The following is a 21,743-nucleotide window of genomic DNA, read 5'->3' on the forward strand; positions in this document are numbered from 1 at the left end:
AAATGGAATTGTGTACAGGGATTCTCAACCTATATATACTACGGACATTTTGGACTGGATCATTCTCATGGAGGGGCATCCTGTGCATTGCAGGACGTTTAGCTGTATCTCTGGCTTCTACCCACTAGATGCCAATAGCACCCAGCTCCCATCATGACAACAACAAATGTCTCCAGACATCCCCAAATGCCCCCTGAGAAACAAATTGCCTCTGGTTGAAACTCACTAGGTTACAATAAGATTTAGAAACATCACTGCAAAACATGAGAAACAGTGTAAATGTTTCACAAGATGGGACTGGTTAACAAACCTGGATAATCCATACTGGCCAATACATGATGAATAGCTAGGATTTAATAAGAAAAATAAACATGGCAGCCTCTACTGAAACTTTTTTTTTTTTTAAAGATGACTGGTAAGGAGATCCCAACTCTTGGCTTGCTTGGTCTTGTCAGCACCACGCTCAGCCAGTGAGCTAACCGGCCATCCCTATATAGGAGCCGAACCCGTGGCCTTGGTGTTATCAGCACCGCACTCATCCCGGGTGAGCCACGGGCCATCCACTGAAATTTGAAATGCACATTCCTGTTAACTCGGCAATCCTGCCATATCAGTTTACCCAACCGAACTAATAATCCAGTATGAAAGATGTGTTGTATTATGCTGTTCACTGCAGGGCTGAGATGTTCTTAATTAAAATGGCCACGTAAATGAAGGTCCATCCCTATCACGGAGTATTTTATGTAACAATCCAAAAAGAACTTGTAGGTGTCAGCTGATTAGAAAGGATGCCCACAATATATTGTTAAATTTCAAAAGAAATTTGTTTTAAAAAATAAGTACGGTTTGATCCCATGTTCATGAAATAAAAGTGTTGCATTAGAAAAAAAAAGAAAAAGAAAAAAAAAAAAAAAGCACGTTGCCCCAGAGTTTATGTAACATGATCCTCTTTTTTAAAATGTGCATGGAGGCTGGCTGGTTAGCTCCCTTGGGAGAGTGTGGTGCTGATAACAACCAGGTCAGTGGCTCGGATCCCCATACCGGCTAGCCTCAAAAAAAAAAAAAAAAAAAGGGTATGTATTTGCGTCATGAAAATGGGTACGAGTGCAGTTTTTCAGCAAAATGATAGTTGTCTGACAAAGAGTGATTTAATTTTGCTTTGTCAGTTTGGTTAGCTGTACATTCTAATTTTTTCTGCCCTGATCACATGCCCTCTGTGCTAGTTTATAAAACCGTTGTGCATATTCCTATGCACCCTAAGGGTTGAATAATCATGAGACCCCATAAACATTTGACCCAGAAACTCCAAATGTGGTTGTGGTGGACACAAGCCGCCCTCCGCCCCAGGCGGAGCTGAGCTCCAGACGCCCGCGGAGCTGTCTGCTCGCTGGCGCCCCCTGCAGGGCTCTTTCCCTCTGTCTCACTTCCCCAACCTCCATGGAGGGTTCCTGGGTTCACTCGATAACTCAAGCTCCCTCAAATACTTATCCTGTTTTCTGGGGACCCTAACCAAGACAGCCCACTTCCTCATTCGAAGTCATCTGAGACAATCTCGAAGCTGACCCCACAAAGTAGAGCGAGGTCTGCTGTCTGCGGGCTATTTCAGGGAAGTGTTAAGGGGCAGGCTGGGACACGGGGCTCTCAGCACACCCTCATCCACCCTCGCTCCATTGACTGGCTTCTCCACAGCACCTGCCCTGGTTTCCTGCCAAATCCAGACCAGCAGCCAGGGGAGAGGATTGTGGCAGGTGGTGTTTTGACAGCCAGCAAGACCACAGACTTCAGTGAAAACCAACCAGGAACATTTAATAAAAAAATAAGCAAGTTATTCAGGACCCGACCCAGACAGCAGAGTTAGCCCCCAGAGGATGAAGACCACTGGCTGCATTTGACATTCGATTCAGGCTGAAGGCACAGCAGCCCCTCCAGCCCCCAAACACATGATCCCACCGAAGACTTGAACAGAGCATCCCATCAAGCAGGCAGAGACCACACCTGAGACGTAAGGGCAGGGAGGTCACGCAAAAGGAACGGGGGAGGGCAAGGGAGACCCAGCCCCCATCTCCATCTTGTGCCCCCTCCAGGGGGGCTAACATGTGGCCAGGTGACCACTGGGACCATGGTTGCCTGATGGGGATAGAGCTACCAGCGGGACACTCTTGGGCAGTGGGGGTTGTTGTCTGCACACAGCTCAGGTGAGAAGAGATGAGGAAGAAGCAAACTTGGACAACCATTCAACCCAACTGGGAGTCTGTGAGGCCTGGCACACAGTAGGTGCTCAATTAATGCTTGCTGCCTGAAGAAATGAAGGGACTCGTACGTCTGTGTCCCAGCACTTGGCATGCAGCCGAGCACACAGTGGGTGATGAAAAATGCCGACGGAACAAATGTCACACTTTTGTATCACTGGTGCCTGGAGCACAGCAGGTACTCTAGAGATGTGTAAGAAACCAAGTGAGAAGTGAAAAGTACCTTGTTTACCCCCATCCCCAGCACCTAGCTCAGCTCCTGGCACACAACAGGCACTATATAAACGCACCAAATCAAGAACTTATCTTTGTGTCACAAGTACCATGCACATAGTAGGTGCTTGATACATGTTCGAATAAATTAATCAAAGTGTCTTACCTCAATATCCCCAGAACCTAGAATGGTGCCCAATACATAGTAGGTACTCAACAAATACCTGAATGAATTTTAAAAATGAATGTATATCATAGCGCCTGATTCTTAATCTGATCAATATATGCTTGATGACTGAATCAATCACTGATGAAGCGAATCATCATGCCTTGTTCACTGCCATAACACAGGGACCTGGTACACAGCAGGTGCTTATAAGTGTTGGGCACATGAACAGATGAATGAAGAGGGCTTGTTCCTGCCCAATCCTCCAGCGCCAAGCCCTGTTCCTGGCATACAGTAGGCACTTCATTAATGCTGCCTGGGTGCATGTGACTGCTAAGCAAGAGCTGGCTGGACACCACCCTGCATGGAGAGTCATCCACGGCCTGCCCCAGGATACATAGGTGGATCTGCTGTCCCCAGTGAGCACGTGAAGGTTGGGCCAGCAATGGCTGCTTTGGCATTTTGGCTGCTGCCCCTCAGAGCTCGTCACGGGCAGCACTGTCCAGCGGGGACTGGAGCACATCTGAGTTCTTGGCCTCACGACTCAGTGCCTGCTGCTCCCGCATCTTCTGGGACTTGGCACGGTCCCAGTCAGTCTTGACGTTCTCATTATTCCATACAACTGAGGTCTCCGTGTCACTCACGTACCCGTCATCCCCTGTATAGTGCGTGGGGTAGATGAGAAGGGGTTCCACGGAGAAGGCACGCAGGTTACGGGGGGAGAAGTGGGCCTTATACTCGGACCTGGATGGGAGGAAGGGAGTGAGTCCAGGGGAGGGGACAGGTAGAGGAAAAGAGGGACAAATAGAGGGAGAAGTCAGGAGAGGAAAAGACACCTCCCGGAAGCCCACGAGTCTTATGCCCCCACCCACCCAGAAAAGACACACAGTGAGACCCCAGCCCCCAGCCTGCCCACCACAGCCCCTCTCACACTGGGTGCTTGTCAAACATGACAGGCAGGAACTCGTCAACAGGAAGCATCTTGGAGAGTGGCCTGGCGGCCAGCAGCTTGCGGGCACCTTGCAGGGAGATCACATAGGCCAGTGTCCAGTAGGAGTAATCAGCCTCCACCAGGTTCCTCACACGGGGCACAGCCTTCTCGGGGTGCTCCACCTGCATCCGTTTCCGGCCCACGTAGCTGGGGTGCAGAATCAGGGCCCTGTCACACTCCTCCCATCCTCCAGAGAATGTTAACCCAGAAAGTCAGGGATCTAGGTACCCCCGTCAGGCCCTGGATGAGAGCAGGTTCAGCGTGTCTGGAGAACAACAAGGAGGCCACTGTGGCTGGTCAGGGTAAAGGAGGAACCACAGGGTCTGGGTGGGTCACAGGGAGGACAGTGAGTTTTTTCCAAGGGCACTAGGGAGCTATGGGAGGATTTGGACCACGCTGAGGCTGCAGCTGCTCTGGGTTCAGAGACCTGTGGAGCATGCAGTTGGGCGAGGTGCCTCAACACGGTGAGCAGGCAAGAATGAAGGGGTGCAGTTACTACTCATTGAGAGCATGGCTTGGAGTCTTGAGCAGTGTCCCCAGAACTTGGATTAAGGTCTAACACATAGGAGGGAAAGAGAGAGAGGAGGAAGGGAAGGAGGGAGAAAGGGGGGATAAAAGGAGGACAAAGCAGCCTACCGATAGGAGACTCCAAAGGACCACTCCAGTCCTGGAAATATGCTGGTCAAACTCCCACCTGAGGGCTGGTGTAAGACCCAGGCTCCTTGGCCACGCCCTCATCTTTCAGCCACACCCTCAGCTCTAGCCACGCCCCAATCCTTGGCCACACCCTCAACCTCCAGCCACACCCTCAGCTCCACACCCCAATCCTTGGCCACACCCAAGCAGGCCACACCTCACCTCCACAGACCCCAGTGAAGTCTGCAAGCCCTGACCAAGCCTGCAGGCTCTGGCCAGGTCCCTAGATTTCTGGGTCATCCTCCCTATGGGCTACCCTCCTGATTGTGCTCTCCGGGACAGGGACCAAGTGAACCCTTCTGTCGTGCTCTCAAGAGTTGGCCATGTATGCCCCAGGCCACGCCTATGACCACACCCCTGGAGCTGCAGGCTCTAGGCTCTGCGCAGAGCTCCGGCCATGCCCCTGTGCTCCAGTTCCGCATGCAGCTATCCCAGGCCACGCCCCAGGCCCCAGCTCCGCCCCACCCGCTGGCCACCACTCACATGAGGTCCCAGTCCAGGCCCTCCTGCTCCACATCCCGCATGAGGTTCATCAGGCGCCTCTTGAAGAAGATCTCAAAACGCAGGTCGTCTTCGAACACCAGCGATTTCTGCAGCCCCCGGTCCACGACCTGAGGATACCCAGCCAGGTCACAGGGAGACCAAGGCCTGTCTCCCTGTCCCCAAAGCCAGAGGCTCAATTTGGACGCTCTGAGACACCCAGACAGAAGCGAATGCACACCCCTCCCCGGTGTCCAGATCAACTTCCTGGGCACCACCTCCCTGCTCCTCCCACCTGCCTGGGTTCCTCCTACCCCAGGACCTTTACCTGTGCTATGTCTTTGACACTGAGCACCCTCTCACCCCTCAGGCCTCAGCTCAAAGGTCACCCATCTAGGAGACCCTCCTTGACTATCCAGTGCCACCAGCTGAGGACAACGTACAGCCCTGGCTCCTCCTGTGGATATGTGTCTCACTTGTCTCTCCACTGTCCTTTCTTTCCTTGTGGTTTGTCATCAGCCTCCCTGCCTCCCCAGGCTGGGAGCCCCTTGAGGGGGGCTGGGTCTGTCTTGGTGGCTGCCATGTCCACAGTAAGGCTGAGTGAATGAACTCGAGAATCTTCATAACTGAGGTCATAACTCTGTCATCTGGGGAAACTGAGGCTCAGACCAGGAAACATCTTTCTTGTTGACAGAGATCAATCCACTAAGAGGCAGGGTTGGACTTGAACCAGGGTCCCCCCTGGCTCTAGGGTCACCTGGACATCACAATCTGTCTTGTGCCATGTATGATGAATCTCAGGAAGGGAGGGAGGCTCAGGTAAGCATCTATCATCTCAAATGCCCAGACACCCCCTCCCGCCCTGCACCTCCCCCCATCTGGCCTCGTGCCTGACAGTCCCGAGTGTGAATCCTAGTCTGATGTCCTCGCTCATCACAGCCTCTTCCTCCAAGGGTGGCTGACCCTGTGCTGGTCAATGTTGCCGTGGGCACTCAGTAAATATTGTGCACAGAGTCCAGGCTGGGGTGAAGAGATTTTGCTCTGGAGTCCCAGGCCCCACACACCACCTGATGCAGGCAGGGCTCACCCCCACCCCAGCCTGTTTCTACATCCCCACAATGGAATAACAGCTGCCCCATTTGGAGGTGCTGGGGCCAATCCAGCCGGTTCAGGCATCCACTAAAGAGAAGCCACCTGTTCCGTTGCTGTTGCTGGAAGTCTTCCCGGTGGGTGGGCGATTCCATCTGCAAACTTCCAGCCCTTTCCAAAACTCTTATGTAAGGAGAGCTGGGCTTTGACCACGTAGCCCTCGGGCACCCACCTCTTTCCAGATGTTATAGTGGCTGAGGAAGCAGCCTAGCTCGCCTTTGGTGAGGGGTCGTCCGTGGTAGGGGTCCCGGTAGCCGGGCAGCATCTGGATGCCCAGCGCCTCCACCTGGCTGGTGTTCATGGCTCTGGAAAGGAGGGGGTCACAAGGAACTCACTCTGCCTGCCTGCCAGCTACATGGGCACTTACCCTACGGAGCGGTAGCCCCCCCAGCATCCCTCCTGGACGCACATGGCCAACGTGGGGTCTACACTCATGGGCAGACCAGCCCACCCCATCTCCTGGGGTGAGATAGGCTTCCCTTCCATGGCAACCACCAGCCTGGTCTACACCTCTGTGCAGACACTCCCCTCCCCCGGGGTGGGACTCACTTGCCGTCCACGGCCTCTAGCAGCCGGCATGCGATCTCCTGCTCCCACAGCGCCCGCAGCATGCGCTCCCGCCGGTCCTGCCGCCGCTTCAGGTTGATCAGGAAGACCTGCAGCCCAGCCTCGGTCACACCCTGAGCCTCGGTCCCACCCCGCACACCAGCCTCCCACCCCACCCCCAGGAAGGCCCAGCCCACCTCGTCAAAGCCCATCTTGTCGGGTATCTTGGTGGGCACTGAGATGAAATGGGAGGGCTCCAACGGCGGGTGCTTCACTGTGGGACAGAGAAACTGCTGGGGTCATGGGGGCCTCCAGCCTCTTTCCAACACACCTTCCCACCTCCTCTGCCACTCCACCCACAACGTGTTGCTAGTCTCCCCATCCACTAAGACTCCACCACCCTAGCTGTTCGCACCTCCCCAAAGTCACCCATTCCTACCTCAGGCCCATCGCACGTGCTGGGTCCCTGCCTGGAACACCCTTTCCTCCCGGCTCCTTACCCTCAGTTCTCAGCTATGATGCCCAGGGCAGGGGGAATGTCCCCATTGTCTCGGACTCAGTCAGGCACCTCCTCTTGGCCCCCACAGCACCTGGGCTTCCACCATCAAAGTCCCGACCCTGCTATCCTATCTCCCTGGCCCCGTGTGTGCCTGTCTCCTATAAGCCCCTTGGGACGGACACCAGGTCTGTCCACTTGCATTGGGTACCCAGTGCCCAACACAGGGCTTGGCACACAGCAGGTGCTCAATCTCACAGAATGGACAAAGAAATGATGGCAGGAGGCATCACCTTGAGGTGTCTGGGCTCAACTTTCCTTATCTATAACATGGGCTAATAGAGCTCTCAGAGGTTTCACGAAGAGATGCTGAGAAGTCGTGCATGCTGCTATGGGTTGAACTGTGTCCCCACGGCCCAACCCCTAGTTCCTTAAGAGCACAATCCTGTTTGGAAATACAGTCTTTTACAGAGGTCATTGAGTTAGATGAGATCATTAGTGTGGGCCCTAATCATAAGACTGGTGTCCTTATAGAAAGGGGAAACTTGGACACAGAGATAGAAACACAGGCAAAAGACAGCCACAGGACAGGAGACATGTGTCTGCTAGCCAAGGATAGGCCAGAAATTGCCAGAAAACTCCAGAAGCTGGAAGAGGCAAGGAAGGAACCTACCATAGAGAGCATGGCCTGCCAATACCTTGGTTTCAGATGTCTGACCTCCAGAACCAGGAGAGAGTAAATTTTGGTTGTTTTAAGCTACCTGGTTTGGGGCCATTTGTTACAGCAGCCATAGGAAACTCATACACACATCAAATACACTTTGCAGACTGGTCGTGAGTGTCACTCTTTTGGCTGTTGTCAGCACAGCTCCGACCACGACCCCCGGCCCTGTGCGCATCCCTGACAGCTTCCCGAGGAAGGATCTGATCCACGGGCTCCTGCCTGCCCCCCAGGCTGGCCCAGAAGAGCCCAGAGCCAGGGTGATTGTGGTGTCCACTTAGCCAGCAGCAAAGGCCCTGTGAGAGCTCGAGGGACAGACACAGGCCCCTGTGTTGGGGAGAGGCCTGGGTGAGGACCAGGGATACCGCTTCCTTGAGTTTCCTCCTGCCAGAGCCCTTCAGCTCCTGGCCACCCTGTCCTCTTTGGATGAGATTAAGTCGTAGCACCCAGGGCAGGGCTTTGGGGTCTCAGGACCTGGGTTCAAATCCCAGGTGCCCCTTCCTTCCCCATTCTAAACCTCTACCCCTCTCCCCCACACATGGGGGCAGGGTGTGTGTGTGGACCTGCTTCGGGGAGGGGAGGGAATCTCCTTGCCCTTTCCTGTCAGTTCTGGGAAAACAGAGCATGTGAGGCACTCAGAAGGAGCAAATCTACACGTCCTTCCCAGAGGGCCACCTCACAGTGGTCATCAACATGTAAGACCTGACACTTTGTACGGTGAAGAACTGAACTGGCCTGAACAGTCTCACCTTTGCCCCCGGCCCCTGGGAGGTGATCTCTAAGCCCTTAGGGTGAACTGTCTGATAGGATTGCCTTGATTTACCTGGAAGCTTTGGGTCACACTAGAGAGTCAATGTGACTTGGGGTGGAGGTCTTGGGCCACACGGTATCAAATGATTCTCTGGGGGAGCGGGAGACTGAGGTCAACCATGTGGATGGTCTATCACGTCTACAGGACCAACCTACAATAAAAACCCTGGACACATCGATTTGGGGGGAGCATCCCTGGTGTGCAGTACACCATGTGTTGTCACTGCTGGAAAACAATTCTGTCCTGACTCCCCTGGGAGGGACAAGTGGAGGCTCCATGTATGGAATTCCCCTGGACTCTGCCCCATCCACCTCTTCCCTTGGCTGACTTTAATGTGTATCTTTTCACTGGAGTAAACTGTAACCATGAGTACAATAGCTCCCAGAGAATTCTGTGAGTACTTCCAGTGAACTGTCAAACCTGAGAGTGTTCTTGGAGACCCCTGAACTTGTAACTGTGTCAGAAATGAGGGTGGTCTTAGGGACAGTTCCCTAACCTCACACTCATGGATGCACTCTGGAACTTTCTCACACAGATGTGCTGGGAAGCTCACGGTAATGCTGGGAAAAATGAGAAACACACTCCATGCCCCTCAGAAGACTGGCTGAGGGACGTGACAGTCACTGGGCCAACGGGACATGTGACCTAGGCAAGAGCATATACATCTGTGGTTAAGCGTTTACGCAGAATACAACACAGCAAGGCAGAGTGCACAGGTCACAGCCATACGCAGCAACCAGCAAACAACACCCACGGGCAGCTGAGCAGAAGATGCCACACAATCCCACTTATACAAAGCACAAAACACACAAAAACCCATCACCTGATGAAATCAGGACAGTGGGGGCCCAGGGCCGGGAATATTCCACAGCCTGGTCTGGGGCTGGTGACAAGGATATATAATAAAACATTGTCATGGCTCACACACATGATCAGGCACTGCCATGTGTGCTAAAACTCAACTTCCAGACCTCCCACACGTCAGCTTGGTGTGGTTTGCTCTGGCCCTCGACAATCGCAAAAATGTTCATGTCTCTGTAGTGTTTGAATTCTTAACAGCAACTCGAATCATTTTCCTTACCAGATATAACAACAGAAATGCATGTGAAAATTTAAAGTAAGAAAACAGCCACAGAGACGCTTCTCCAGGCGCAGTTGCTGATGGGGCTTGGTGTTAAGCAGTGACCCACTTCTGGCGAAGGGAGCTGGGAGGGGAGCAGGCATCTGGGTGTGACAGATGCTCGGGTGTCCTGGGGGCCTGCCCCAGTGACTCCGCAATCTCCAGGTGTCTGTTACCTCAAAAAGACCCAAAAGTCTTGCCAAGAGGAGGGCAGGGTGAATTTCCACATTCAACCACCAGGGGGAGCCACACACGGATTATTCCAGAAGCAGGTAAGGTTGGGGAAACTGAGCTCCAGGATAGATACTTTGTCTCTCCAAGCACATCCCATCTGCGTAGTGGCAGGAATGACCCTGCTACCCTACAGGCCTTCGCAGGGATCTGTGTGTCCAGCACAGGGTGAAGCCCCCTGGTAGTGGTGGGGGCAGGAGCGCCCTCCCCAAATAACTTCAAAGTTGGCTCAGGCCTGTGTGCTCCTCGCCAGAGGGACAGCTGCTAGTTTCATAATGTGTGGACTTATTTTTATATATGTGAAAAGATCCCAGTTTGCAACTATGGTAAAAATATTGCAGACTTTCCTGTTTCAAATAAACTTATTGAAGTAAAAAAAAAAATGTCTGTTTAAGTTAAATATTAAATAAGTAACAGCAAGTTTTGGGTTTAGCAGTAGCAAAGACAAGGTCCCCAGACACTGCCACATACGGGAAGTTCCTCAGTGAAAACCCACTGCAGGGCTGGCCAGTTGCTCAGTGGGTTAGAGCCCAGTGCTGATAACACCAAGGTCCAGGGTTCCATCCCTATACTGGCCAGCTGGCCTCTCTGCTCCCACATCCCCCACGGCTCTCAGCTGCTCTCACGGGAAAGGCCTGTTCCTCAGCCTGGTGTCTGAGGCCCCATGCCCTGGCCCTGGCTGCCACCCGAGTCTGTAGCTGGGGCCCCTGACTGTTGTGAGCTCATATTCCCTCTAGACTTTTGTCTCTCCTCCCTTCGGCTGCAATCCTCTTTCTGGCAAACTCCTACTCACCCTGCTCCTGAATGCCACCTCCTCCAGGAAGCCCACCCCGAATATCCGGAGATTGCCATATACAGCTGCCTGCAAACCAGCACTGCGTGACAGCAGGGACAACCATCTACTTTGTGAATCCTTGTACTCAGCACCCAGCACACAGGCTACTGTCTGGCAGGGGCTCAACCTGTGTTCATGGGATGGGCACGAGACAGAAGAGAAAGGGGGGGGGTCACTTGACCTCTCCCAGGCAGCACCGGCAGACTCACCCATGACCTCCAGCTGCACGTGCAGGAAGCTCTCCGCCTCATCCTGGAGGGAGCTGTGCGCCCGCAGTGGCACCGGCAGGAAGCCATACACCTCTTTGTTGCACACGTACATCTGCACCTCTGGATGCAGAAACAAGAATCCACAGTGAAAACAGAGCCCTACCCAGAGCAAGGAGGCCCCAGCACCAAGGCCCGACGTGAGGCCAGACAACAGCTACTCTGCTGACCCCAGCAACCAGCCGGACCCCTGGCATTCCATCTGGGAACTGGAGCCAGGACAGAGCCGTGAGCACATGCACGAGCATATATTCTGGGTGCTCCCGAGGTCCAGGCAGAGGTAAGAATTCAGAAACACCCCAAACACCAGCCCAAAGGCAACAGCAAACTGGAACTGTTCACATGTGTGGCAGTGCCTGTAGGATTCCAGGAAAAAGCAAACTCCAAACAGCAGATAAACAGTAAAGATGCAATTTATGCACAAAAAGGGGACACAGTCTGACAAAATGCTAGTAACTTACCTCCTGCATTTGTCCTTTGTTTGATTTTTTTTTTTTTTTTTTTTTTCTGGTGGCTGGCCAGTACCGGGAACTGAACCCTTAACCTTGGTATCACAAGGCCTGGCACTCTCCAACTAAGCTAACTGGCCAACTGTGCATTTATCCTTTTCCGAATGGTTTAAATTTTTATGTGTCTAACATGTTTTAAACTGAAAAACCCAGCGATGACCTTATTTTAACTAGTTAACTTTTGCTGTAAAGGGCTGGATGGTAAACACTGTAGTCTTGCTGGGTGGGACAGTTTCTGTCTCAATGATTCAGTCCTGCCTTTGGAATGTGTAGGCAGCTGCGAAGGACACTCAGATGGATGTGCTTGGCTGTATGCCGGTGAAACTTTCTTTATTTTGTTATTTACAGGTACTAAAATTTGCATTTGATATCATTTTCACTTGTCACAAAATATTAGTCTTTTGATTTGTTTCCAACCATTTAAAAATGTAAAAATTGTTCTTAGCTTGTGACTGTACAAAAACAGACATAGTTTGTCAACCTCTGGTTTAGAAGAAATAACAACATCATAAATAAATAACAAGTCAACATATAGCTATGCTCTCTTTCTCTTTAAAACGTTTTTTCCCTAATTACAGAATTAATATATGCTCAACTATAGAGAACTGGTTAGGTCAGTTGTTTAGAGAGCAGCCTTATAACACCAAGGTCACAGGTTTGGATCCCCTTTACCAGCCAGCCACAAAAAAACAAAACAAAAACGAAAACACCCCGAAAATTGGGAGAATATGAAAGTATCAAGATAGAAATAATATTCTATAAATAGGTCTTGGGGTGGCCGGTTAACTCAGTTGGTGAGAGCATGGTGCTGATAATACCGAGGTCCAGGGTTCAACCCCTGTACCAGCCAGCTGCCCACCCCCACCCAAAAAAAAACCCCCATAAAAATAAATAAATAAATAGGTCTTAAAGAGCTGGGGAGTGAAGCCACCAGTGAATTCAGGGCTGGAGAGGGACTGGGTCCTGCAGACATATCTGATCACCTGGATACAGCTATGCCTGAAGCCAGCCTGCACCCCGCAGTTTTGGTTCTGGGAACCTTCTGTGTGTTCTGCTGGGACTTGCTCAGCATGAACCAGCCAGATGCCCCTGTGATGGCAAACCCCCGTGCACTCACCTGCCTGCTTGCAGGAGAAGGCAAAGACGATGATGTCATCAAAGGACCAGGTGTAGTCGGGGTGGGGTGGGTAGAACGCCAGGTTCCGGGACGCCACCTTCCGCAGGTCGATGAGGAAGGTCGAGTGCACCATGGGAACCGCGAAGCAGCCCCGGCGGTCCCGCTTGCGGATGGGGATGTAGGCAGGCGTGCGCCTGTAGTAGCCCTGCAGGGAGGGGGCAGAGTTCTGCAGGGGGGTTCCCAGAGGTGACGCTGGAGGTCCACGACAATGGGAGGCATGAAGAGCTTGGAGAGCAAGCCCCGGGTGCCAGCCTCCGGGTTCCATGGGAATTCCCTGCGTGCCAGACTCTAGGCACCACCCCTAGAGCCTGAGCTGAGGGACAGTGGCAGACAAGGAAGAGAAATGGGCCTCTGGAAGACCCCGCTCAGTACTTCAGATCAGACAGGCAGCGTTTGAAGGAGGAAATTCTAAAGCTGAAAAAGAAACGGGACGTGTGGGATTCTTCGACTGACACAGAAATTGAAGGTCAGAAGCATGATTTCGGGGCTGGCCACTTAGCTCAGTTGGTTACAGACAGCCTTATAACCCCAAGGCCACAGGATCTGACCCCCATTCTGGCCAACTGCCAAAAAAAAAGAAGCATGATTTCAAGAGAGTGGGGAAAAATCTCGTAGGAGAGTTTTAAAAGATTCTGGAACAATCTGGGGCTGGTTTTTCTCCTCCTTATGCCTTTTATAAATTGGAACTGTTAGTGTATAACATCTAGATTTATATGACATTGTAAAAAATGTTTAAAACCATTGAATTATTTACTTTAAAATAATATTATATTTTATGAATTTCACCTCAATTAAAAACAACAACAGAAAACAAAGGTCAAGGGTCCGGATACAAAACAAAACAAAAAAACAAAAACATAAGAACAAGTAGGAGACAGGACAGGTCAGTGTCCTGGCTCCAGCCACCCAGCCCCCTTCCCCTGGCCAGGGACCCTGCCCCACCCCTTCACTACCCCCTGCTTTGCCTGTGACTTCAGACTCAAGCCTGGGGTGGGACTTGTCACCAGGCCTGGCCAATCAGAGCCTGCATTTTCCTGTCTTCAGTGACTGGTTCAGGGGTAGATAGGAGACTGGAAATGGCCTAATCAGAGTGGACATTGGCTAGGTGCTGCTGGGATCATTCTTGAGCAGTCTGAGAATGAAGTCACCCAAGTGATGGAAAAATGACAGTTGTTTGAACACCTGGATCAAGCCATGCCTAAAGTCCCACCCTGGCACCTCCTAGCTGCATGAGTTTAGGCAAGTCATTCCCTCTCTGCACCTGGATCAAGCCATGCCTGAAGTCCCACCCTGGCACCACCACTTACTAGCTGTGTGAGTTTAGGCAAGTCATTACCTCTCTGCATTTCTGTTTCTGCTTAAGGACTACAGTGAAGGCATTTGTAACACACTCACCACATTAGACTCCAGACACAGCACCTACTTACCCAGCCCCCGCCACCCCCAGCCCTCCGCCCTACCTGGGAAGTCATTCCACACCAGAAGTTGGAATAGGCAGCCCGGGAATCCAGCATGGGAGCCACCACCGTCTTGTTCTCTGCGATGAGCAGGCTCAGTGTGTCAGGGTTGAGGATCAGGTTGTCCGCATCCACAAACTGCAAAACGCCCGACACGGCATCAGCATGGGCTGCCAGAGGGACCCCGGGTCAGGCGACAACTCTGAGCAGCTGGGGCAAAGGCCAGAGTCTTGGAGGGTTGGCAGAGACCCCTGGAAGCCCCATGGCTCCTCAATCAATGGCTATGCCCTGAAGAGCGAGCCAGGTCACATTCACACAAAGAAAGAGGCTGCACAGGGCTGGCCGCTTAGCACAGTTAGTTAGAGCACAGCCTTGTAACCCAAGGCCGTGGGTTTGGATCTCCATACTGGCCAGCAGTGAAGTTAGCATTTTTTTCCTACCTGGATCCGAACCTGTGACCGTGGTGTTACAATACCACACTCTACCCAACTGAGCCAACCAGCCAGCCCACAGAGGCGTCACTTTGAGGAAAGTCATGGAGCTGCCTGTTAAAGGCAAACACTTTTTTTCTATGGCTTAGATGCCGGTAAAAAGTGCATAAAAATAGTTATGTAAGCTTTTTATTTTAACACCTTGGATGTTTGGGCTAAAAAAAAAAGAAAAAGATAAACTATTTGTTTTAGCAAAGAAAAAAGCCTGGAAAGAAATTCACCAAACCACTAACAGGGTTACCAAGGGGGGCAGAGGGGGCTGCTGTTCCCCACAAAAATGTGTCACCAACACCCTCCACGAATGCCACACAAGGATGTTCACTGCAGTGGTGTTTATCAACCAAACCAGGAACAACCCAAGAGTCTAGCAGTGGTGAATCAGTTAGAGAAATTCTAGTCCAGTCCCCAGGCAGAAGGAGACGTAACAATTAAAAAGCACACCACCAGGAACGGTTAGGTCAGGATGTGTGCCCTCTGCACCAGAATGTAAAAACACATAGGACACTATCCATCACAGGACTACTAAGAGGTTGGGTCCTTTTTTTTAATGCATCTGGTCCATAGACATGCCGCTACCCATGCAGATGTTTAAATCCACTGCCATCTTATGTTACCCATCCAGCCTCTGCAGACATTTGAACACGTCACCTCTGAGTGCAGATGCAGTCAGAACAGCCAGAACAGTCTGCTGGTTCCTCAGAAAGTCCAACATAGATATCACAGAACCCAGCAATCCCACTCCTAGGTACAGACCCAAGAGAATTGAAAGTAGGGACTCAACGGATGGCCAGTTGGCTCCCTGGGTCAGAGTGCGGTGCTGATAACACCAAGGTCAAGGGTTTGGATCCCCATACAGACCAGCCACAAAAAAAAAAAAAAAAAAAGAGAGAGAGAAAGAAAAAGAAAGGAGGGACTCAGACAGGTACTTGTACATTCACTTTCATAGCAGCAGCATTCGCAACAGCCAAGAGGTGAAAATAACCCAAATGTCCACCAACAGGGGAACAGGTAAACCAGATGTGGTCCACCCACACGGAGGAATACTAGTCGGCCTGAAAAAGGAATAAAGCGCTGATAACGTGCAATGACTCTGATGAACCTCAAAAACATGATGCTGACTGTAGGAAGCCAGACACAAAAGGCCACATGGTGTGTGATTCCATTTACATGAAATGTCCAGAACAGGAAAATCCACAGAGACAGACAGCAGATTAGTGGCTGCCAGGGGCTGGGGGAGGGGGTGTGACTGCTAATGGGGACAGGTTTCCTTTTGGGGGGATGAGAATGTTCTGGAACTTGACAGAGGTGGTGGTTGCACAACACTGTGAATGTGCTGAATGTCACTGAGTTGTTGACTTTTAAAATGGTCACTTTTATGTTACATGACTTGCACCTCAATTAAAACAAAAAACAGCTAGAAAGTGGATCTTTCTGGGAAGTAAGATTAAAGTTTGTTTTGTTTTGTTTTTTCTTAAGGATTTTATTTTTTTCTTACATTTTTTGCCTATAAATAAAATTCATAACTTTTGTAAAAACAGAGGGGAAAAAAGGCCCTTCTAATAATTTTTAAAACATCTGACAAATGATTTCACATTCCAGTATGGATTTCCAAAGTCCCCAAATTACAAAAATACAGTTTTGTTTCAAAAGCTGCTTTGAGTTCTGCATGACACCTTGAGCCCCACCCAGGGTTGTGGAGGGAAAAAATGAAAACGAGCCAAGATCAACCCACAGCAGCAAACCAGGGAGGCAGGACAAGGCGGCTCTGTGCCGGAAGGTTCCGGGAGGTGCCAGGTCCAGTTCTGTGCCTCGCTGGTTCTGAGACCCCACCGGGCAAGTTGCTGCCTCTCCCTAAGTCCCTGCGTCCTCATTTGCAAAATGGTCTGAAGAGGCACCGACCTCCGGGATTCCATGGGGGTCCTGTTCCATCCCTCCTCCTCCCAGGAGGTGGTTCTGCTCTTCCCACAGGGCTCAGACCAGGGATGTCACATCATCCCCACTCCTGTCCTCTGGCATGCTCACATCCAGGCCCATAGCAGGCCCTGTCCCCTCGGCCTCATGACGCATCCTAAACCCACCTGCCTTTCATGGCCCTGCCCTGTGCAGGCCCCACCATGAATCATCAGGATGCTGCCCGGGCCTCCAACCGGGCCTCGTGCTGCTGACAGTCCCCCCACAGCAGCCACAGCGGTTTCTGAATATCATAAATAGGAACACAGCCCTCCCCTGCTCACATACCCTCCATGGCTCCCTATTATCTCCCTAGGAAAAGCAAAATGCCAACCTTAGCCTGCATAACTGGATAATGCCCACTCCCCACTTCAGCATCACCCCCCGCTCACTCCGTTCCTTAAACACCCAAGCGTATTCCCTGCTCTGTTCCCTTTGCTTTAGACACTGTCCCCCAGCCCCCCCCCAAGCTGGCTCCTTCACCCCTTCAGGTCTCTGCTTGGGTCCCCTCCTTGGGGAGGCCCCCTGACCCCACTTGCTCGTCACTCCACCCTGCTTTTGCCATCTGTTGTGGGTTGAATGGTCATTCCCAAAAAAGATGAGGAAGCCCTAACCCCTGGTACCCTGAGAATGTGGCCTTATCTGGAAATAGGGTCTTTGCAGGTGTAATTAAGAATAAGTGAATATGACATCCTACTGGATTAGAGTGGTCCCTAAACCCAATGACTGGTGTCCTTATAAGAATAAACGGAGAGATGGCCATGTGACCACAGAAATAGAGACTGGAGCGATGCAGCCACTAGCTAAGGATCTCCTGGAGCTCCCAGAAGCTGGAGGAGGCAGGGAGGGTCCTCCCCCAGGGCCTCTGGAGGGAGCACGGCCCTGCCTCCAAAATGGTGAGATAACAAATTTCCATTGTGGTTTTTTTTTTTTAATTTTTTTTTGGGGGGGTGCTGGCTGGTATGGGGAATTTCCATTGTTTTACGCCACCAAACATGTGGCACTTTCTTAGGGGACCCCAGGAAACAGATACCCTACCAATCTGTCTTTCTACGTCTTCTTTGCAGCACGGGCTGCCTCCTGCTACTTCCGTACTCAGGTCTGCTGGTGTTTTGGTCACAGCCACCTTTTCTGGGAGACTAGGGAGGCATGTCCTGGTCCTCGCTGTGTCCCCAGGGACTGGCACGAAGCCAGCACACAGGAGCAACACAGATGGATGTTGAGTAATAAGAAGGGTACAGAGCACACCAGAGTCAAGGGTTCGGATCCCTTTACCGCTAGCCACCAAAAAAAGAATAAATCAAAGAAATAAAGAAAGAAGGTACAGAGGGCAGCTAGGACCTGGTGTGAAGATGGAAACCCACCACAGGCACTGTCAGGTGACATTACTGTATTCGACCCCCATGGCGAGCCAGGCCCGCCATCAGCACCCCCAGCCCCCACACCCCCTCTATACAGGGGAAGGGAGCGGGCACCATCACGCCCAGGTCAGGGAACAGGTGGAAGGAGCTCACAGAAGGCCGGTGACCCATGGACACTTGTCCCAGCATTATTGCCTTCAAGACTCAATTGCTCTCTTCCTCAAGAGGCAATCGCTGGCCACGAAGGAGGAAGAGAAAGTCAGGCCTCAGCAGCTCAGTGTCACCCATACCCTCCAGTCCCCAACCCCACCCTCCTACTTCTCAAAAGTGACCCAAAGGCCGTCCTCGTGGGGTGTGCCAGAATTTTGGCATCATTGGTGATGGCAATAAAAGTGGAGACAACCCTAATGTCCAACCACAGGGGACAGCTGGGGACACTAAAGCTCATTTGCTCCTGACGATTACAAACTGGCACTCAGCATCCATGTGGCCCATGACTGAATGAATCACAGCTCCACCACTCACCAGCTGTGTCACCTCGGGTAACTCACTTCCCCTCCCTGAGCCTCAGTTTACCCTTCTGCAAAATGGGGTTAAGGACGGTCCCCAAATCCTGCCACTCTGCCTTTCCTCGGGACACCCCAGACCTCCCCGTGGTCTGTGGCCAGCTGGCTGAGAAACTCACCAGGATGTAATCGGCCCACATGTCCCGAGCTGATTTCAGGGCTGCCTGGCGCAACTTCATGACATGATCATAGCGCGAGTCGGACCAGTGTTTGGGGCCCTCCTCATCCGGGTAGGACCTGCAAGGAGGCAGCTGTGATGTGGGGAGCACAGGGCACTGTCACAGCCCAGAGAGGGACTGAGCCGCCTTGGGGGTGGTCAGGGAGAGCTTCCTGGAAGAGGGAACACGTGAGCTGATTTGAAGGCTGGGGAGGAGGGAGCATGTCCCGGGCAGGTGGCACAGCACGTGCAAAGGCCGAGGGAAGAAAGCCCAAGCAAACCAGAGGGAAGGAAGAAAGCCCAGAGCAGCTGGCCAGGGGGACAGGGCCTACAATACCAGGCAGGAATGTGCCTGACAGCGAAGGGGACACGCTGGCAGAGAAGAACACAGAGCGGAAAAGACCTGGAGCCTGTCCTCCCAGGCTCAGAGTCTAGCCTGGACAGCAGGTAGGTGAAGAAATAAATCCCGAGGAACCGGGGGTCTGTGCTGCCTAGGGGCTTTTTGCAGAAGCCAAACAGCAGAGCCAGGGCTGGGGAGAGACTGAAACTGGGAACAAAGCAGTGGCCATCCAAGAGAAGGACAAGGGAAGGAGGGGGTTCAAGATGGAGCGCTGGCGGGAGGATCAGGGACCATTTGTGAAGCTGAGGGCAGGTCAGAGTAGCCAGAGTGGAAGGCTGCAGTCAGGGGCTGAGGGCCTGTGGTCTGACCTGGGGCAATGGGGAGCCATGGAGGGTGTGTGAGCAGGGGGTACAGTACAGTCAGACTGGGGGGCTCCGGGCAGGGCCTAGTGCTCACCTGGGCTCCTCCGCCGGCCGCCATTCCACAGAATGGTAAAAACTCTTCACGGCCACCAGCCACTCCCGCAGCACAGCTGATGTGTTGTCCACATTGTGGTCCGTAGCCACCCTGCAGGCAGATGTAGACAGTCAGTGCAGTAGGGGAGACCAAGGCACAAGCAGGCAGCAGCAAGGCAACCCCGCCTCTATATTCCAGCTCGGCTTTCAACCAGCTATGTAGCCCTGGGCAAGGTGCTTCCTTTCGCCATGCCTTAGTTTCCTCATCTGCAACATGGGGATACAGGCAGGACCCATTCATAGGGCTGTGGAGGGGATCATACAAGCTCATTTTGGAAAAACACATTAGCGACTGTTGGTTTTGTTATTGAGCATCTAGGACCTTATAATCATGTTCAGTAACAAGTATGTGTAACTTAAAAAAATCACTATATCTTAAACCCACCCCCCCTTCATTCTCTCCTATGGACTGTGGTCACCATTCACTGAACAAACGTTTAAGTACAAACTGTGTGCTTGGATTATCCATATTGGGGAATCTGGGGTGGAGGGAAGAGGGACATTTTGGAGTCTAGTTTGACCATGGAGCTAAGAGCTAATTCTTCCCAATAAATTAACAATATTGGCAGCAGTGATGACAGTAATAATGACAATAATAAAAAAAATAAAAACCGTGGCTCTGGTCACTAAGCAATAACCCTGTGCCAGGCACAAGGGCTTCACACCCATTAACTGGTTAATCTTCAGAGACAATCTCAGAAGGAGAATTATATTAATATACTCATTTTCATTTGAGGAAACCGAGCAAGAGTCTTTAAGTCACCAGTGTGAGGCTTCTTCACAGCTCTGCCCCATTCCCCTTCCAAGAAGGAACCACTTCCCCCTCGGCCATCTGGTCCTATACCCCACCCACGCCAGTCAGAAGGCAGGGGTCTGACCGGGCCCTCAGAACTGGTCAAGTTCAAGGGCCAAGGCAACAGCAGGAGCAGGAGGACTTTCAGTTCGATCTGGGATCCGGGCTTCCGTTGTGTGGAGCTTTATAAGTTCCAGAAGGGAGTTAGGAGGTTAGTCCCAGGCACGCGTGGCCCTGGATCTACCCTAATGCGGGACCAGCAGGCAGTGGCCTAAGTCGCCCCAGGGGAGCCAGAGGCAGAACGCAGGTCGGCCTGTCCCACTGGGGGGATATAGGGGGAAGGGGGGCTCCCTCCATATGAGTCTGGCCCACGTAAAGGAGCTGCAGCAAGCGGGGTGGACCCGCCCGGATGGAGGGCAGCAGGCGGGGGCGCGCGTGGCCCGCCCGATGGGCGCGGCGGCCGGCTCACCACAGCGCCGTGCGATCCCGCGGGTGCCGCAGCCTCTCGAGTGCGCCCAGCGTGGCGGGCAGCGCGTGGGCCGAGTTTCGCGCCACCAGCGCGATGAGCACGCGCGGCGCCTGTAGCGGCGACTCAGGGTTCCAGCGCTCCTCGGGGAAATACGCAGCGGAGCCCGGTGGGCCCCCCGGAGGCGGCGGCGCCAGCAGCAGCAGCAGCAGCACCGGGAGCCGCCATCCGCGCTGCCGGCACGCGCGTGGGGCGGCCGCCATCGCGCCACGCGTCGCCTTTAAGCCGCTTTTCTGCCGGCGGACTCGAGCCGCGCCTTAAGGGAGTCACAGGGGCCCCGCCCCTGCCGCGCGCCTTAAAGGGGAGGAGAGCGCCTGGTGTGAAACAGCCGTCAGGGCCCGCCTCCCAGGCCCCACCTCGGGACGGCCTTAAAGATCCGAAGAGCCGCTTACCCTCCAACAGTGCCCGCTCGCTCGCCCGGCATGATGTCATCCTACAGGCCTGCCCCGAAAGCCCCGCCCCCGATCCCGCCATAAAGGCACAGAGCGCCCCGAGGACTTGCACCGGGCATGGCTCTGGAACCTTAGCTGGGTCCAGGCGCCTGCTTCCTTTCGGACCTCCGCCTAATGTGCCCTCCAACTTCCATGTGTAAAGGACCGGGCTGAGCCACCAGGTGGACCTGCCTAGTTAGGACCTGGTTGGGGATCCGAAAGATCTGAGCCTCAGTTTCCTCTGCTGCAACATGGGTTTTGCCATCCTGGTTCTCAACCTCCCCAAAATGTCCTTGGGGGTTTGCTGGGTATTAAGGCCCTGGCGTCCACAGACCTGGCTTCAAGTCCAGTCCCCGCCATGGGCTCGCTAGGTGCGAGCCTAAGATGGTCCATCTGTAAAATGAGGTCATAAGAGATTCCGCAGGGGTGATGTGAAGACGGAGCCAGACGATGATGCTGGAAAGTGGTGCAGAGGCAGGGTCAGAGTTTCCATGGAAACG

At 52.7% G+C, this 21,743-nt stretch overlaps 1 protein-coding gene across 1 annotated transcript; it reads right to left on the reverse strand.

Annotated features, from left to right (window-relative positions):
- Positions 1–1,780: 1,780 nt before the first annotated feature.
- On the reverse strand, positions 1,781–21,015 carry COLGALT1 (collagen beta(1-O)galactosyltransferase 1). The gene is made up of 12 exons (XM_063110435.1): positions 20,756–21,015; positions 19,435–19,545; positions 18,601–18,718; positions 14,117–14,251; positions 12,597–12,801; positions 10,914–11,033; positions 6,688–6,764; positions 6,494–6,600; positions 6,117–6,249; positions 4,799–4,926; positions 3,560–3,766; positions 1,781–3,372 (listed from the first exon to the last, which is right to left on the reverse strand). Exons 1-12 carry the CDS (start codon positions 21,013–21,015, stop codon positions 3,105–3,107), a joined length of 1,869 nt encoding a protein of 622 aa, XP_062966505.1. The 3' UTR covers positions 1,781–3,104.
- Between the last annotated feature and the right edge of the window lie 728 nt (positions 21,016–21,743).

This window comes from Cynocephalus volans, chromosome 10 (genome assembly GCF_027409185.1).
Source record: "Cynocephalus volans isolate mCynVol1 chromosome 10, mCynVol1.pri, whole genome shotgun sequence".
Lineage (NCBI taxonomy): Eukaryota > Metazoa > Chordata > Mammalia > Dermoptera > Cynocephalidae > Cynocephalus > Cynocephalus volans.

Bases quoted from the DNA above. Each gene is read 5' to 3' on its own strand.
- COLGALT1 (XM_063110435.1), bottom strand. From the start codon at position 21,015: ATGGCGGCCGCCCCACGCGCGTGCCGGCAGCGCGGATGGCGGCTCCCG. The intron at 4,927-6,116 runs GTGGGTGCCCGA...GGGTATCCTCAG, and splicing joins ACTATAACATCTGGAAAGAG to GTCGTGGACCGGGGGCTGCA. The intron at 3,767-4,798 runs GTGAGTGGTGGC...TCTGCACCCCAG, and splicing joins GGCCTGGACTGGGACCTCAT to CTACGTGGGCCGGAAACGGA.